Here is a 16,854-nt window from a genome sequence, read left to right as displayed (position 1 = left end):
GTGGTGGCTTTTCCTGAGTGCTGGCGCCCTTGAGGGAAGGCAGAAGTTGTGCCACCTCCGGCCGAGCGGGTGGCAGTCAGCCTGGGTTTCCTGGTCTCTTCCCTTCTAACCTGTCTTCTCGAAGTTTCTCAGTGAGCCTTCTGCCTGTCAGTGGGTTCGTATCCCGTCTCTGTCCCGTCAGCTGTGTGACCTTGAACAAGAGGCCTGAGCCCTCTGGGCCCCCCAGTGTCCATATTTACCTTGTGGCTGCTGGGCACGTAGTAGGTGCTTCATCAACAAGCCTGCCTTTTCTTGGCTGGCATTCAGCGTGTTGGGGTCTGGGAGCTTCTGACAGGGCCTGTGGGTCCTAGATCCTTCTGGAGTAATGTCCCCGTGGGGCCACACAGGCTCCGAGGTGGACTGAGGAGGGGTGTGACCCATGAGCCCCAGCGATGCGTGGCCTCTGCCCCAAAGCCCGGCGTAGCCACGGGAGAACTTGGTCGTTAGGTAGAACCGGCTGGGCTCCCAGTGGGCCCTTGAAGGAGGATCTGGTTCTCTCCCAGCCTCGCCCGTGGGGAACAGGCTTAGTGGCCTGGCCAGGGTCCCCGGGCTTGGGCTCCAGGAGGCAGGCTGAGCTTGAACCCTCAGCCCAGGCCTGTGGCTCCTCCCTCTCATCTTGCCTGTTGGTGTCACCTCCGTGGTGGAGTCAAGTTAGGGGTAGATAGGGGGGAGGGGCCATGTCGCCGCAGGCAGAGCTGGGGTTGCCTGGGTGTAAGCCACGGCAGCGGCCCACACCCCAGAGGGCGCGCATTCGGCCTGGCCGATGGTGGCAGCCACATCTGCCCAAAGGCTCGCTGAGGCCTGGATGGGCTGCCAAGGGAACCAGGCCCGGGTCCCAGCCCTGGCCCCAACTGGAGAGGCTGTCACCGCATGGCTGTGGGCCCTGGGGCAGGGCTGCCGCTTCCCCGGTGCCAGTCCTCTGCCCGCTGCCCGTGAGCAGCACAGGAGCCGCACCGGTCAGGAGGACACGCTTAGACTCCCATCCCAGCCAGGAGGCCTCCTTGGCAGTCACTGCTGTGACCTGGGCAGGTCGCTTTGCCTTGCTGTGCCTCAGTTCCTAACCGAGCGCGGGATGAGGGCTGGGACCCACCTCCTGGGTTGATGACTCTGAATGAGGGAATGTGTGGAGGAGATCTAGGGACTTGCTGGGGCAGAAGTGACACTGAGATACGGCTTGTCCCCTGTAGCTCATGTGTGGAGGGCTGGGGTGGGGCCTTGTGTCTCTGGGACGTTGGAGGGGCCCCGTGCCTGCCCCACGTGTCTGCCTTGTGGAGGAGCTGGTCTCCTGCCACCCTGGAACTTGGCACGGAGAGGTGATGGGTCCTCTCATTCGCTCTTCCTCTGGTTTCCCTTCTCCCTTTGAACAAAACCTAAACCACATTGCCTTCCACAGCCTGCAAGGCCCTGCAGTCTGTACTCACTCCTCTGTGGTCTCCTCTCCGCACCTCTGTTGCTTATTATTCTCTCCAGTCCCCACGGCCTCCTCGATGCTTTTTGGCATACTTCTGTCTCAGGGCCTTTGCACTTGCTCTTCCCTGTGTTTATCTTATTTTTCCTGTGTATGTTCTCATGACTCTTATCATTCATTCATTCTCCACGTGTGTATTGGCCAGCTTCCCTTATGCCAGGTGTTGTGTAGGGAAGGAGGTGCACAGCCAGGAGTGGGGTCCTTAAACCAGAACAGCACATAATCTGATGGAGAAGACAGATCGTGAACAAGTAGCGAGTGGTATAGAAATACGTTGTGGTCAGTGCGGGGAGGGAGACAAAAAGAGAGAGCTTGATGGAGAGGAGGTCAGGGAGGACTTCCTGGGGGAGGTGGCATTTAAGCTACATTCTGACAGGAGAGGCTGAGTAGCCTAGAGGAAGGGCCCTCTGGGTGGTGGGAGCAGTATGTGTGGCCCTGAGTGTGACGAGTACAGAGAGCTGTGGTGACTGGGGCTGGTGTTCTGCGGGAGGGACAGGTGTGTACAGGGGTCAGAGGGGACTGATGGATGCTGAAGGAGGAGGGTATAGCTGGAGTCTGGCCAAGCCCGGGGTGAGGTGGGGGGGCGGGGGAACACATCACACTTTGTCAGCGACCGACCAGATTTGGAGGGAGCAGTATGGGGCTCTGGCTTGAGTGACCTTGGCCGCCTCCCCCTGGAGAAGGGAGCTGGGGTGCGTGCTCTAATTCCCCAGCCCTGCCCCGGGACGCTGGGGGGCCCTCCACACCTTGGCCCTGCCTGAAGTTGGGGCTGCCCTTCTGGACCTAACTACCCCAGGGGACTTGGTAAACGGCTCCTTCTAGTCCTGCATGAAGTGGGTGGGTGGTCTCAGGGTCCCCATGGTTACGGGAGCTGCAGGCTGCCTGTGGCACTGCTCTCCTGCTGAGGGCCCCTCCCCTGCTTGTCAAGGGGCTGGGAGAGGTTGCAGCGACTTTGAGCTGGTGTAAATGAAGTCCGACTGCGTGAACAGCGCACTTAGCAGGGGGCCGCCCCGGTGTCCTGCAGGCCAGGTCGTGAAGACGTGTGCCCGCTCGCCCGCCCTCACTCCTGCCTGGCTGCTGGGTGTCCCGGTCGTTGGCGTGTCTCGGCTTAAATGCTCACCTCCCCGCTGTCCTGGCCCGCTGCCCAGCTGGTTACGCCGACCCAGTGTCTCCTGCTGCCTCTGGGATGCGCCTCTCCCCAGTGCTGTGGTCTGTCCCCTCATGTGCTTGGTCCTCGGGCATGTGCCCTCTCCCTGGGCTCCTGTCCTTTGTTCTGGGGCTGGCAGGCTCCCACTTGGGAAGCTCGGGGAGAAAACCCTGCCGCCCCGCCCCCCAAGCTCGCTTCTGGGTTTGGGTGTGCAGAGGCAAGAAATGAGGGAGAGATGGCCGATGGCAGCATTTCCATGCTGCACGCCCGGTCTGGTGTGGAGCACTAACGCCTGTGTCGGGGCCTCCTCCTTGCACACCCCTCCCAGCTCCGCCGGGCCTCTCAAGATGCAGGGGGTGGACTCCAGCCTCAGTGCCTTCCTCTTCTGAGCACTGTCTCAGCTGCTTTCTGCAAGGCTTCTGCTGCCAGTGATCATGGCCTCGCCCACCCGGGGCTGCCACATGTGTGCCGGGTTTTGGCTTGTGGTGTTGCACACACCTGGAAAGAAGGGCTGGGGCAGGAGCTGGTGGAAGGTGGCAGGGTGAGGAGGGACAGACCACACGGCTCTGTGCCAGGCTGGACGTTGGGACCCACCTGCTCTGCTTGGAGGGGTCTCTGGGGTCGGGCAACTCAGGGAAGGTATGGTTGCGCCAGCCTGGGTGGGTGGTGCGAGCCAAGGAGTAGCTCGCACGTTTTCCCCTCCTCCCACCCTCTCACTGACGTGGATCATGGGCTCTAGTTGTACTTGACTCTCTTGATTTGAAAAAGATGAGGCACGTGTCTGCAACAGCCAGAACCACGACGGGACTCGTGGGGCTCAAGCGTGGCAGGTGCTTCCCTGGGACCTGGGTCTGGCTGTGCTGCTGTTTTTGGGTTGTGGTTTCCCCTCCGTCTTGACCCCCCCCGCCCCCAGTACCCGCCTTCGGGGCACCACAGCAGTGAAGCAGGGCCTGCACTTTCCCGGCAGGGTCCACACGGGCAACCGGGCGTGAGATGGAAGGGCCACATGGCCCGCCGCGGAGGGTGCGGGGGTGCCGGCAGGGGGCGCTTGCTGGGGCCCTCGGCCAGGGCGTGGGGGCCTCACTGCCCGCCTGCTCCCCTCAGGGCACGGTCGAGCTGAGGACGACTGTGGGGATGAAAGGGCCAGGCACCGGGAAGAGCGGCTGCTGGGGGCGCGGCTGGACCGAGACCAGGAGAAGCTGCTGCGGTGAGGGTTTGGGGGAGCCAGGGGGCCGGGAGGGGGGGAGCCCCCAGTGCCGGGCAGGATGACCCTATGTGGGTGTGGCCCCTTGCTCTGATAGCCGGAGGGACCCTGATCCTAGGCCTGATGGCCCCCCAGCCCCTCTCTCCGGTGAGTGTGGGTCCCCCTTCTGGGGGAGAGCCCCCGGGCGCCCTTCTTTCCTGAGGCTGAGCCGGCCCCTCTTCATGCTGGTGCCCTGGGTGTTTGGGGTGACACCCCATCTCTGCCACGTCCCTCTGGCTGGCTGGGCGGTTGCCATTGCCTCTGTTCTCCTTCCAGAGAGAGTAAGGAGCTGGCCGACCTGGCTCGCTTGCACCCCACCAGCTGTGCTGCTAATGGCCTGAACCCCAACCTCATGGTGACCGGCGGGCCATCGCTGGCAGGCTCGGGGCGCTGGTCCGCCGACCCCGCAGCCCACCTGGCCACCCACCCCTGGCTGCCCCGCTCGGGCAGCACATCCATGTGGCTCGCTGGCCACCCCTATGGTAAGTGTGGGGCAGGGGACTTCAGCTGTTGGTGGAGGACAGAGTGGGCCCGACATGGCTGTCACTGGAGCAGGAGGCTGGGGCAGGACCGTGGGTGCAGGGGAGTCGCGTGTGAGACCCACGCCTGGAGCTGGCTCCTGTGTTCCTCTGGCTGGGGCCTGGGCCTTGCCCCCTCTGTAGATGTATCGGCTCCTTCCTGTGTCTGAAGGAGACAGTTGCTGTGACATCAGCCTTGTGGGGGTTCCTCTGCTGAGCCCATTTGGAGGTAGTGCCCAGGGCTGGGTGGCTTGCAGCCTATCACCTCTAGGCTTCCTGAATGGAGAACCCAGGAAGTGGGGGGTCTCGGGAATGGACAGAACTGGGGCCAGCCTAGCACTGACTCGGGCCTGGGGTTCTCCTAGGCTTGGGCCCCCCACCTCTGCCCCAGGGCATGGCCCCTGCCTTCCCGCCTGGCCTGGGGGGCTCCCTGCCTTCGGCCTACCAGTTCGTCAGGGACCCCCAGTCAGGCCAGCTCGTGGTCATTCCCAGCGATCACCTGCCTCACTTTGGTAAGTGACGTCCTTGTGTGTGTGTGGGGGGGCAGTGGCCGTGGTAGCCTCACCTAGAGAACCTGACCCAGACGCCAAGGGCCTTCTTGGGGGGCGGGTGTCTGCCCAGAATAATGGGGTGGGAGGCAGACCAGGGCTCCGAGAGGATGTTCTGATGTCCAGAGCTTCCTGGGTAATGAAGCTGTAGTGGCCCCTGTTTTAATGGGCTCCTACTCAGGACCCGCCTGGGGCCTGGACCCCCTGCCCTGGCGCCTCCCATTCCGTGGGAGTCAGTCCACTTGGTGGACCATTGGGTGTGGTGAGAGGAAGAGCTCAGGGTCCCTGTGTGGCATGGTACCCTCCTGGGGTGTGGATAGGGCTCGTGTCCCCTGGGCTGGGGAGGGGGGCACAGAGGCTCCGCTGCCGGGGGCCTAAGCCTCCCTGGATGTAAAGGGGGCAGTGGGGGGGCCGACGCAGCCTCACTGCCTGCCTTGTCCCCAGCGGAGCTGATGGAGCGGGCCGCGGCGCCACCCCTCTGGGCCGCCCTGTACCCGCCGGGCCGCGGCGCCCTGCATCATGCCCAGCAGCTGCAGCTCTTCTCCCAGCAGCGCCTCCTGCGGCAGCATGAGCTCCTGTACCTGCAGCAGCAGGCCGCCCAGGCCCTGGAGCTGCAGAGGAGCGCCCAGCTGGTGGTGAGTAGGGGGGGTGGTCGGGGGGGCGGCGAGGGCACATAGGGGGATCCTCTGGAGCCCTCCATGGAGGGAGATGCACATGGGTTCGCAAGCAGAAACAAAACCGTTCTGGGCTACGAGGGAGAAAAGATGGCAGGGGCTGGTGGTCAGGGAGGGCCACCTGGAGGAGGGAGCGAGTGTCTGCCCACAGACCTGAAGGAGTTGACTGTGGACAAGCCCATCAGGTAGAGGGAATGGTGGGAGTGAGGCCCAAAGGTGCATGGAGCCTGGCAGGGGCAGGGTGCAGGGAGCAGTGGGGAAACCAAGGCAGGAGAGGCAGCCTCTGGACCGGGGAGGTTGGCGTCGGATGCTGAGAGATATCAGGGTCTCCTGCTGGTTCCCGAGCCCAGTCTGACCTCCTCCCTGAGCAGCGTGGCTGGGCCGCCCACGTGTCCTCGGGTCACTGACACCCACGTTGACTAGTCCCTTAAGGTAGGTGCCACGAGGGGCTGGTTCCCCGTGTGGGGGTTGATCCCTGGAGCCCACAGCCCTCCTGTCTGTGGAGGTGCTCCAGGATGTCTGTCCTCACTGTTTTGCCTTCGTGCAGCAGCCACTGCAGAGGAAGCCACGGTGGTGGTGCGTGTGGCAGATGGGGCTCTAGGTTCGACCCTTAGCCCTGGCATGCCTGGCTCTGTGCCCTTGGGCAAATGACTTCATGTCTCTGGGCTTCAGGTTTCCTCCTTGGGAAAGTGGCGATGCTAGTGATCCTACATCGTTGGGATTGTTCAGTGAGATTTAATAATCGTGAGAATAGCTGGTGCCAGTGGGTACTGCGTGCCGGTCCCCCAGCCCCCCAGTGAGCACTGGCTGTTCTCGAGCAGCTCCCTGCCATTTCCTCAAAAGCCATCAAATGTAGGAAGAGACCCCCCCCAACAACCCCCCCTGGCATCTTGAGATCCAAAGGTGTTAAGACAGGAGAGCACATATCAGGTAGTGAGTTCTCTGTGAAGGTAGCTATCCTAAAGCCATACAGGTGTGGGGCGTTGGGTGCTTCCTTCATCATCAGGAGCCTCATGCCTCTGCCCCGCCCCCCTTGTCTTAACTGGGAGGCCCCCAGGGGGGCTGGAGTCTGGACTGGAGGCCCCCCGCAAGCCCTGGTGGCCCCCCGAGCACTCCCAAGTCCTGTCTGGGGTTCCACAAGGAATGCTGTGCTTGTTACACGTGAGCCACAATGGAATGTCCGTAGCAGGCCAGGAGGGTGGGCAGCCTGCATGCTGGACCCAGCCTAAGAGGTCCCTGGGGACAGGGCAGGTGCCCAGTGGTGGCTCCTGCCATGCTGACCCTGCCTGCCGGCCCCCTCCCCAGCAGGAGCGACTAAAGGCCCAGGAACACCGGGTGGAGATGGAGGAGAAGGTGAGCAAGAGGAGCCTGGAGGCCGCGGGCAAGGCCGGCCTGGCCGCCGCGGGCCCTGGGCTACTGCCCCGGAAGCCGCCCGGCCTGGCCGCTGGCCCTGCGGGCACCTATGGCAAGGCCGTGAGCCCGCCGCCATCTCCCCGCGCTTCCCCCGTGGCTGCCCTGAAGGCCAAGGTCATCCAGAAGCTGGAGGACGCGTCCAAGGCACCCACCTACGCCTACCCCGCCACACCCGGCTCCCACCCCAGCAGCCCGCCACCTGCCTCCCCGCCGCCAGCTCCTGGTGTCACCCGCAAGGAGGCGGCACCTGAGAATGTCGTTGAGAAGAAGGACTTGGAGTTGGAGAAGGAAGCACCCAGCCCCTTCCAGGCCTTGTTCTCGGGTAGGAGTGTGGCTGAGACCCCGAGGTGGTGATGGGGGGATGAGGGGGCCCAGGCTGGCTCTGGCGGAGCTGATCCCCCACCGGTTCATTTACCATCCATTCCTCCAGCCCTTTTCCCCTCCATCTCTCTTGGGCACCTGCTGTGTCCTGGGCCTGCCGCCGGGCCCTGGAGTGAATGCATGAGCGCGTTGAGTTGGACACGGCCTCTCTCTGGCCCCACCTGAGTAGTAAAATCAGGGAAATGGGCGTGACCTTAGAACCTACTTCAGAAGGGCTCTTTCTGAGGGTTAGCCTGTGCCTAGCACGTGGGACGTGCAGGGTTGTCACGGTGATAACAGTGGTACAGGGACACCCTTTCTGGCCCCCGACCCCACCCTCCGCCGTGTGCTTTGAGCACAGGTGCTCTTCCCCTGCCCTGTGTCAGCGGGGACGTGCGGCAGGTGGCCTTAATGGTGTCCCTCCGCCCTGGTGGCTGCTAGGACTGTGCGAGCGTGCTTGGGAGGGTTTGAGTTTTGATTCAGATTCTGCCACCAGAAACTTGGGTCAAGCGGCTGCCCCTCTCTGGGGAGAGTCCATGCCATGCTAAAACCCGGCGCTAAGCCTGGTCCTGGGGGCTGCCCCAGGCCCCCGCCTTCCCCCTGCCCTGGCTCCCGTGGTGCCCCAGGAGCTTGCACAGAAGCCCCTCAGAGGGTCGGCTGCCATCCTGCTCTTGGGAGGTTAAACTCAAGGGTGGGAGCTCAGAGTCGAAAAGCGAGGGCAGCGCTGTGTTACTGTTACTTGTGAACAGCTCGGGTGCCCCTAGTCCACCTTAACGGGGAGGGGCAGGGATGGAGGCCAAAGACGGCTCCAGACTCGTCAAGACCATGGGTGGTCTACTGAGCCTCTCGCTGGGCGCAGAGGCGTTAGGGCCAGAAAACAAAAGATCCGACTACGGTTTCTGCCTTTGAGACCTGAAGCCCCCTGGGGACAAGATGGTGGCTGACCTGTCTCTCTGTGTCCTGGACGTGCAGAGAAGCCACAGGGGTCCTCAGATGCCTCCTGATGTAGGCCTGCCGGGTGGAGAGAGGGTGGCTGGGGGGCTCCGCCCTGGCTGGTGGAGGGGGGTGTGTTGACGAGGGATGCGGCGGATGTCAGACTCTACAGGCGAAGGGGCCTCTGCTGACTCTCCGTGTCCTTGGCAGATATCCCACCCAGGTACCCATTTCAGGCCCTGCCGCCACACTACGGGAGGCCCTACCCGTTCCTGCTGCAGCCCACAGCCGCATCCGACGCCGACGGCCTGGCCCCCGACGTGCCGCTCCCGGCCGACGGGCCCGAGCGCCTGGCGCTCTCGCCTGAAGACAAGCCCATCCGCCTGTCCCCCTCCAAGATCCCAGAGCCACTGCGGGAGGGCCCCGAAGGAGAGCCGCTGGCGGAACGGGAGGTGAAGGCGGAGGTGGAGGATATGGACGAAGGTCCCGCGGAGCTGCCCTCCCTGGAGTCACCTCTGGCGCTGCCCCCTGACGAAGCCCTGGCGGCCCCGAGCCCCACGGCCAGCTGCGGAGGCGCCCTGCTGGAGGCCCAGGTCCTGAGCGCCAGCGGGCAGGGGGCCGCGGAGGCGTCCGGGTGCCCGGACTACATGGAGGGGGCCGAAGCGCGGCTTGACTCACCCAGCCGGACAGAGTCGTGCGTGGCGGCCCCGGACCTGGGGGCGCGGCTGACGCCGGAGACGCTGGTTGAGGCCAAGGAGGAACCCGTGGAGGTGCCTGTCGACGTCCCCATGGCTGTGCCTGTGGCAGAGGCGGCGCCCGAGCAGGGCCTAGCCCAGGCGGCCCCCAGCGAGGCCCGGCCCAGCCTGGAGTTGGCAGACTGTGACATGCCTGCCGGGGACGGAGAGGGCCTGAGCTTGGAGGCCCCGGAGGCCGCACCTGTGCCTGGCGGCACCTGCTTCCTCGAGGAGGAAGGCTCTGACCAGTTCGCGCCTGGCCTGGAGGACCCGCTGGCTGGCATGAACGCCCTGGCGGCGGCTGCGGAACTGCCCCAGGCCAGACCTCTGCCGTCCCCGGGCACCGGAGCGCAGGCCCTGGAGAAGCTGGAGGTGGCGCAGAGCCTGGTCCTGGAGCAGAGTTTCCTGCACGGCATCACCCTGCTGAGTGAGATCGCAGAGCTGGAGCTGGAGAAGAGGAGCCAGGATGGGGGAGGTGAGCTGCGACCCGCGACGGGCAGTTGGTTTCTATGGCACTTCTGGTGTCGGTAGTTTTCTTAAGAATTTAAACATTTTGAAAAGCCCCGAGATGGGGTTTATGCGCACCCATTTTTGAAAAGTTGAGACAAAAACATGTGGGACAGGATTTGTCATGTTGGTCATTTACAGGTTAGTAGCGTTTGCGTGCGTTTATGTCTCTGTGCAGCCGGTCCGCGGGCCGCACGGTGGAGTTTCTCCTCATTCTGTTAGTGCTGCATTTTGCATGAGCACCAGATTCTTTGTTAGAAACTGGGGAGGGAAATTAATTGGCTCTTGGAACCCATGTACAGCAGTAATTAGGTAGTAAGTTTCAGGTATGGCTGGATCCGGGCACTCCGTCGTCAGGAGTTTCTTTTCCTTTGTACCCCTTCCCCATCTCTTTCTCTCTCCACCTGCTCCACTTTTCTGTCTGTCCGCCTCATTCACGGCAGGCCCGCTGTCCTCCTGGGGGTCACCCAACACTCCCTCGCAGGCCCGTGGGCCTGCCTGATTCAGCAGACTCCCAAAAGAGGCCACCTCTTTCCTGGTAGCTCTGGCAAAGGCACTTTGGCTCCTTCTCATTGGCTCCCTGGGGTTTCCTGCTTCCTGCAGGATCGAACTTTGTGGCCTGGGAGATGAGATGGAGCAGGCTGTCTGTGCACCTCCCCCGATGTGCTGCAGGGGATGGGTGCTCCCAGCGGGAGGCCCTCGAATTCTGGGCTGGGCATGAAAACCGCGGGTGTTCAACACAGAAACTCGGGGTGCTCCAAGAAACGCGTACAGGAGGAGCGGTGGGCCAGGCAAGCCTCGCCACCCCACGCTTGGCCCAGAATTGGCGCGGAGGAAGGAGGGGCCCAGGCGACAGCTGTCAGGGAGATAATAATAGCGTTGCCAGTGTTTTGGTGCCTTTTCTCTAGAACTTTTTCTACACACACACACTTCTAAAATTAAGATCGTCTTGTAAACAATGCTGTGTAAGCCGCTCTCTTCACTTAGCATGTTTTTTATTAAGTGCTTTCTGAAGCTATGTGCTTTTATTTTCTTCTTTGTTTTTAAGTTTATTTATTTTGAGAGACAGAGACAGTGTGTGAGCAGGGGAGGACAGACTGAGATGGGGGGAGAGAGAATCTCAAGCAGGCTCCACGCTGCCCATTGCAGGGCTCAAACTCACAAACTTTGAGATCATGACCTGAGCCGAAGTTGGATGCTTAACCAACTGAGCCACGCAGGCGCCCCACAGCTCTGGGTCTTTAAACAATTTTTTTAGGGGACAGTCGAGTTTTCCACCTAGTAGAGGCCCCAGCCTCTAAGGACCTAGCTAGTCCTAGATCATCAGGCATTTTAGTGTGCCTTTTGTTTCAGTGTTGTAAATAACGTGATAGATGTTTGTCTGCACCTTGCTTTTTCTGGGGGTCTATTCCCAGGGGTGGATTTGCTGGGACAGAACAAAATCACATTTTCAAGGCTTTTTTATCGCCACGGTCACGTGGTCCCCCGGAAGCTTGGACAAGTGATACCTACTCCCCCACACCCCACAGGTGTCTGTTGTTTGGTTCTTGAGTTCATTACTACTTTTCCGCTTGCTTAAATAATTTGGCACAAAAAGTTATTTTTTAGAAGAAAACCCCCTTGATCCTACCAACAGGTGCTGGGTTTTCAGTGGGGGCCGCAGAGTGCAGCCCTTGGCACTGTCAGGTGGTAGCAGGAGGGAGGTGGGAAGGGTGATCTCTTACAGGGGAAGGCCAGGGAGGAACTCTTCTGTGGGAGTTGCTGGCAGAATAGCGCCTGCAAAGGCCCTGAGGTGAACAGTGTGTGTACATTGGAGGCTGGGGGTGGAGTAGAGTGGAAGGAGGAGAGTGGTGGCTGCAAAGGGGTTGGTGGGAGGGGGCGGGGGTGGGACCCTGGGCACCCACTGGAAGAGGGTTTGGAGTTACAATGATAGGATCAGACTTAATTAACTCGGGTCGTTTTGGGGGCCTGTGTAGACCCTTGAGGCAGGGGTAAGGGTGGATGTAGGAAGACCCAGACCCTGGGGTGGTGGTTAGAAGTGAGGGGCAAGGACTCTGGGTGGAAGTTAAGGTGGATCCAGGGGGCTTTGCCCCCTCTGAGCTGGCATCAGAGCGACTCCAAGGTTTCTAGCCTGAGCCGCTGGAGAGCAGACTTGCCAGGAAACAGTGGCAGGAGGTTTTGGCACCCGCAGCTGGTTTCTGCATTGGAGGTGTGGCCCGGGGCCGGATCTGTGGCCCGCGGCTGGAAAGCGCACTTGGAGGTGCTGGTCTGCAGGGGCGTGTACACAGCAGGGGCGGGGGAGATCCCGGTGGCCCCCTTCCCTGCAGGCAGCTGCCGACAGAACACGAGCATCGGTGCTCTGACAAGGCCCCCGGTCGCATGTAGAGCTTCCCCAGGGCCCCTGGGTCACCCGTGCATTGACACAGCCACGAGGCTGGGTGGTAGTCAGCCGGGGCTGCTGTCACGAGTACCGTAGGCTGGGGGGCGTCCGGATGTTCTAACCCAAGGTGTGCGCAGGGCTGGGGGTCCTGCTGAGGCCTCTCTACCGGTGCGTGGACACCGTCTTCTCCCTGTGTCCTCGCCTCTGCAGCCATCTCCAGCTTTCCCATCTATAGGGACATCGCCCTACTGGATCAGGGCTCATCTTCTCCTCTTCAGAAACTCTGCAAATAAGTTCAGTTTCTGAAATCCTAGGGTCGGGACTTAAACGTATGGATTTGGGGGGGGGCAGGCGTGATTCATCCCATGACAGCTGGCTTAAAGTCATCCAGGCCACCCTGGGCGCAGTTGTGAGAGCCTCAGCCAGTCTGGTTCGGAGGGTAAAGGAGGAGACAAAGCTGTGCCTTGATCCCCTCCTCTGTGATGGAGTCATGTTCTCCTGCCTTATCTGACAGCTGAGAATTTTAGTTCGGAGGACCTTGGTCCGAAGCATAGGCAGCACCTCGGGGTCAGGCCTTGTGCACTGACGGGGTTTGCCACTTTGCAGCCTCCGTGCCCCTGAGGATACAGAAGAGCGAAACCGCTGGTTCTCAACTAGCAGTGACCCTCTCGGTTGTCCCAGCTTGGGGGGAGTACTGCTGCCATCTAGTGGGGAAAGGTAGGGGATGCTGTTAAACCCCCTACAGCGCATGCCCAGGCAAGCTGGGTCCATTGCAGAGGATGAGCTGACCGAAACGTGGATAGCGCCAAGGTCGAGAAGCTCTGATCTATGCGAGATGATCAGTTATGTCTGTTTTATGGAACTGCACACGTCGGTAGTAAAGAATATACTTTGGGGGTGCCTGGGGGGGCTCAGTCGGTGAAGCGTCCAACTTCAGCTCAGGTCATGATCTCGAGGTTTGTGAGTTCAAGCCCTGCATCAGGCTCTGTGTTGACAGCTCGGAGCCTGGAGCCTGCTTCAGCTTCTGTGTCTCGCTCCTCTACCCCACCCCTGCTTGTGCTTGGTCTTTCTCTCTCAAAAATTAATAAACATTAAAAAAAATTAAGAATGATACACTTTTTTTTCTCAGGCACATGTAGAACATTCATAAAAACTGATCACGTGTTAGATCACAAAGATAACACCAAATAAAAAAGCTAAAACTCCTGTTACCTTGGGAGAGAGTGGAGGGGAGATGGGTGCCGTGCCCTTTCTGAAGGGCAGTGGGAATATTTATTAACAGACATAAATGCACATACCTTAATCCTGTTAATCACAGAGATAGGAATTCTCCTAAAACACTTGTGTCCTGGCTGTGTGCCTATCCCTCCACTACCAAAAAAAAAAAAAAAAAGAAATACTGTTGAGTGGGGGATTATTTAGACTTAGATGAATTAAAACTCAGCAGTGCAAGAGACTTCTAGGTGGCTGTTAGTGGGTTTGGCCACACAAAACTGCTGACCTGCAGAAATGACAGAATTCATAAGGTCCAGGGGTGCCTGGGTGGCTCAGTTGGTTAAGCGTCCGACTTCAGCTCAGATCATCATCTCACGGTTTGTGGGTTTGAGCCTCACATTGGGCTCTGTGCTGACAGCCAGCTCAGAGCCCGGAGTCTGTTTCGGATTCTGTATCTCCCTCTCTCTCCGACCCTCCCCTGATCATGCTCTCTCTCTCCCTCTCTCAAAAATAAATTAAAACAAAACAAAACAAAAAAAACCCAGAAAGGAATTCATAAGGTCCAAGCCAACAACATGTGGTAGATTGTTGTCATGGGCTAATGTGAAAAGAGGTTAAGTGGAAAACGGTGTGATGCCATATGTATGCGCTGATGTCATTCCTGTATGTATAAAGGATGCCCAGGACGTGGCATGTGTTCGAGCGGGGGTTCTTATTTTTGGAGCCCTCTACCAGAATGTCAATGGTGGTGCCTCTGGGGGCGGGGGCTGTGGTAGGCTGGGGCTGGGAAGGTTTTCATTTCTTGGCACCTTTCTGCGTGGTTTGTCTTTTTTGTGTTCTCCTACTATGTTGACAGTTGATGAAACTTAATTTGGGCCCTTTCTTTCTGAATATGAAAACCATGCATATTCCCCATGGAACATTTTAAGGACCGACGAGTAGGAGGCACACCCTAGAAAGCACCTCTGTGGGTGTACTTGGCCACTCTTGGCGATTTTCCCTATAGGGCAGTGGGCGTTTGGAACAGAGCTGTGCTGTGCGTCCTGGCTTTTGCCTGTCTCACTTAGCGCCCTTTCTTGCTTCTGGGAAAGGCCGGGGTCTGGTTAGCATCCTGGGGGCCAGGTGGCTTCGGGCAAGCCATGAGCTGGTCCCGGGCTCCTTCTCACTGTTTGGGGTCCGAGTGGGGTTGGCTGCCGCCAGGGAGCATGGCAGGCACAGAGGCGTGGGCTTACCTGCGTCCTGTGTGCAGGTGCGGAGCGGGGCCTGGTGGTGCGGCCCTCGCTGGAGAGCCTGCTGGCAGCCAGCAGCCACATGCTGAAGGAGGTGCTGGACAGTCCCTTCGTGGACCCGCTCAAGAACCTGCGGCTTCCACGGGAGCTGAACCCCAACAAGAAGTATAGCTGGATGCAAAAGAAGGAGGAGCGGGTGAGGTGTCCTGGGCCTGTCTTTGCCTGCCTGTGGCCAGTGGGGTGGGGGCAGAGATGGGTCTCCCAGAGACGCCATCTTGCTGGGGACATGGCTGGCTTTGGAGTCGGAAGGGCCTGATCTGAGGCCAGCTTCGGCTGCTGACTTGCTGTGCAGTCCTGGGAGAGCTGTATCCCCTTTCTGGGTCTCTGTTTATTCGTGTGATCATGGGCGACAGCCTGATGATGGCTCAGGAAGAACAGCCTTGCCTGTGCCCCTTGGTGCCTCTGGGCCCTGGGCAAGCACCTCACCTCTGTAAGTGACGGATGACATGATGGCCTACACTATTTGAGCAGCTGTCTTGGGCCACTTAGGCCTTGATGCAGCCCTGCAGAGTTGAGTTTTGGTCCCTGTCCTGCATTCTGCCCACAGCCGTGGTTAGTAAGCGGCAGAGGTGAGGTCTGAGCTGGGCCGCGGTCGCCATCAAGCCTTGCCATTCCTGTCTGAGTGGACGCCTGGCCAGGTGGTGGGAGCTGGTGGGCGCTGGCATCCTTACCCCACTCTCCCCGCAGATGTATGCCATGAAGTCCTCCTTGGAAAGCATGGATGCCATGGAGCTGGACTTCCGGATGCGACTGGCTGAGGTCCAGCGGCGGTACAAGGAGAAGCAGCGAGAGCTGGTGAAGCTGCAGAGACGCCGCGACTCCGAGTGAGTGTGCACCCCGGCCGCACCCCAGCCATTCCCTGCGGCCCCGGCTGGCCAGGCGACAAAGGTCCCGGCAGGCGGTGCCCTGGTCGGGCTCTCGTAGGCGCTGGTGCTCACTAGGTTGGCTGTGGTAGGCCATTAGAGGTGTGTGTGGACCCGAGTGACGTGTGTGCATCGTGTGTCCTTCTCCACGCCCCCTCCACCCCCCAGGTTCACAGCCAAGCGTGTGATTCTTTTTAAGGGACAGGCGCGAGGAACCCCATAGAAGCTTGGCACGCAGAGGCCCTGGCAGGCCGAGGAAACGGACCCACGCCCTGAGCACCCTGTCGCCCCCCCGCAAGAGAGGGAAGAGCCGCAACAGTAGCGGAAAGTAAGGCTGGCCCCTCGGTGGGTCGGGAACTGGCACAGAGCTCGGAGGGGAGGAGCACAGGCCCAAGCAGGGCCTGCGTCTGGGCACCGGGGACCTCGCGTCCCTCGGGCTCTGACCCACCTGGTTTGGTAGCTCTCAGGGAGCACGGTGTGCGCTGCCCGGGCCAGGAGGGTGAGCCAGGCGAGTGGCGGAATGGACAGGTAGACTCCTCCACCCGGCACCGGGTGGGCAGGTGACCCCAGTGAGAGAGGTTTCCGTGCCGTGAACTAAGCTCCTTGCCCATCTTCCTGCCACACCTGCTTTCTCCACGGCTAGGGACTAATTCCTGCTCTTCTCCACACACCTCCTGCCTGCAGAGGGATCCGCCAGGCTTCTGGCCACCCGGGGCTGACTCTGACTTGTGCCGTCACTTGCTTCCCTCCGTGACCGATGGTGTCACTCTTGTCCTCCTGGCCTGACCTGTTGGCTTGTCGTGCCCGAGCCTGTGACCTGGGGCTGCTCCTTTGTGCACTCCTTGAGTGGCAGCGAGAGCTATGTGTGGCACCTCTGGAGGTTTTCTCGAACGGTGGCTGGAACGAAGCTCTTCCTCCAGGCTGGGCGTGGATAGGAATGATGCCGTGGTCTTCCCTGGGTGTCAGGGAGCCGCAGGAGCTGGATGAGGCCCAGCAAAAGAGCGGGGATGGAGCGTGCCTCGGCCAGGGACGTCGGAGCAGGGCACACAGTAGGTGGCCCGGCGCTTGGCTTGAGGAAGCAGAGGGGGCCACAGGGCACCACCAAAAGGCACAGGAGAGGCAGTGGCTCAGCCACAGGGCTTGTCAAAGACCACCCGGGTGTCCCCACGACTTGCATTTATTCTCCTTGGATGTTCATGTTTGAGAAAAGAGGATGGAGAGAGGCAGAAATCTCCTAAAACCGGCCAAAGGTGGGGAGGGAAGCAGTTCCTGAAACCACAGGGGCTCGGCCGCCAGCAGGCAACCACTGGTGAGGAGCATGGCCCCTGGAGGTGGGCGTGCATTCCTGCTTTTGAGTCCCAGCTCCATCCAGTGTTTGTTGTGACCTTGGACTGGGTGTTAGCTTTTTGGAGCCTCAGCTTCCCCACGTGTAAAAAACAGTATGTAGACATTGTTTTGTGGTTAAAGTATCCAGCACTAACACACAGCAAAACACATAGTAAGCATCAAATAAAACTTAGCTG

General features: G+C 60.4%; 1 protein-coding gene across 2 annotated transcripts in view; it reads left to right on the top strand.

The window, feature by feature from the left end:
- Window positions 1-16,854, top strand: part of TNRC18 (trinucleotide repeat containing 18) — an 86,861-nt gene that overhangs the window by 30,354 nt on the left and 39,653 nt on the right. For both annotated transcript variants that reach the window (XM_039226153.1, XM_039226154.1), the window contains exons 5-13: window positions 3,759-3,861; window positions 4,174-4,379; window positions 4,781-4,927; window positions 5,408-5,598; window positions 6,943-7,372; window positions 8,554-9,552; window positions 14,429-14,604; window positions 15,156-15,292; window positions 15,531-15,659. In XM_039226153.1, coding sequence (XP_039082084.1) covers window positions 3,759-3,861; window positions 4,174-4,379; window positions 4,781-4,927; window positions 5,408-5,598; window positions 6,943-7,372; window positions 8,554-9,552; window positions 14,429-14,604; window positions 15,156-15,292; window positions 15,531-15,659 — 2,518 coding nt within the window. The remainder of the gene's footprint in view (window positions 1-3,758; window positions 3,862-4,173; window positions 4,380-4,780; window positions 4,928-5,407; window positions 5,599-6,942; window positions 7,373-8,553; window positions 9,553-14,428; window positions 14,605-15,155; window positions 15,293-15,530; window positions 15,660-16,854) is intronic.

This window comes from Hyaena hyaena, unplaced genomic scaffold, assembly GCF_003009895.1.
Source record: "Hyaena hyaena isolate Hyena2069 unplaced genomic scaffold, ASM300989v1 scaffold_20, whole genome shotgun sequence".
Taxonomy (NCBI): Eukaryota; Metazoa; Chordata; class Mammalia; order Carnivora; family Hyaenidae; genus Hyaena; species Hyaena hyaena.
The sequence above is the reverse complement of the archived record's forward strand: the minus strand, read 5'-3'. Positions and strand labels throughout refer to the sequence as shown.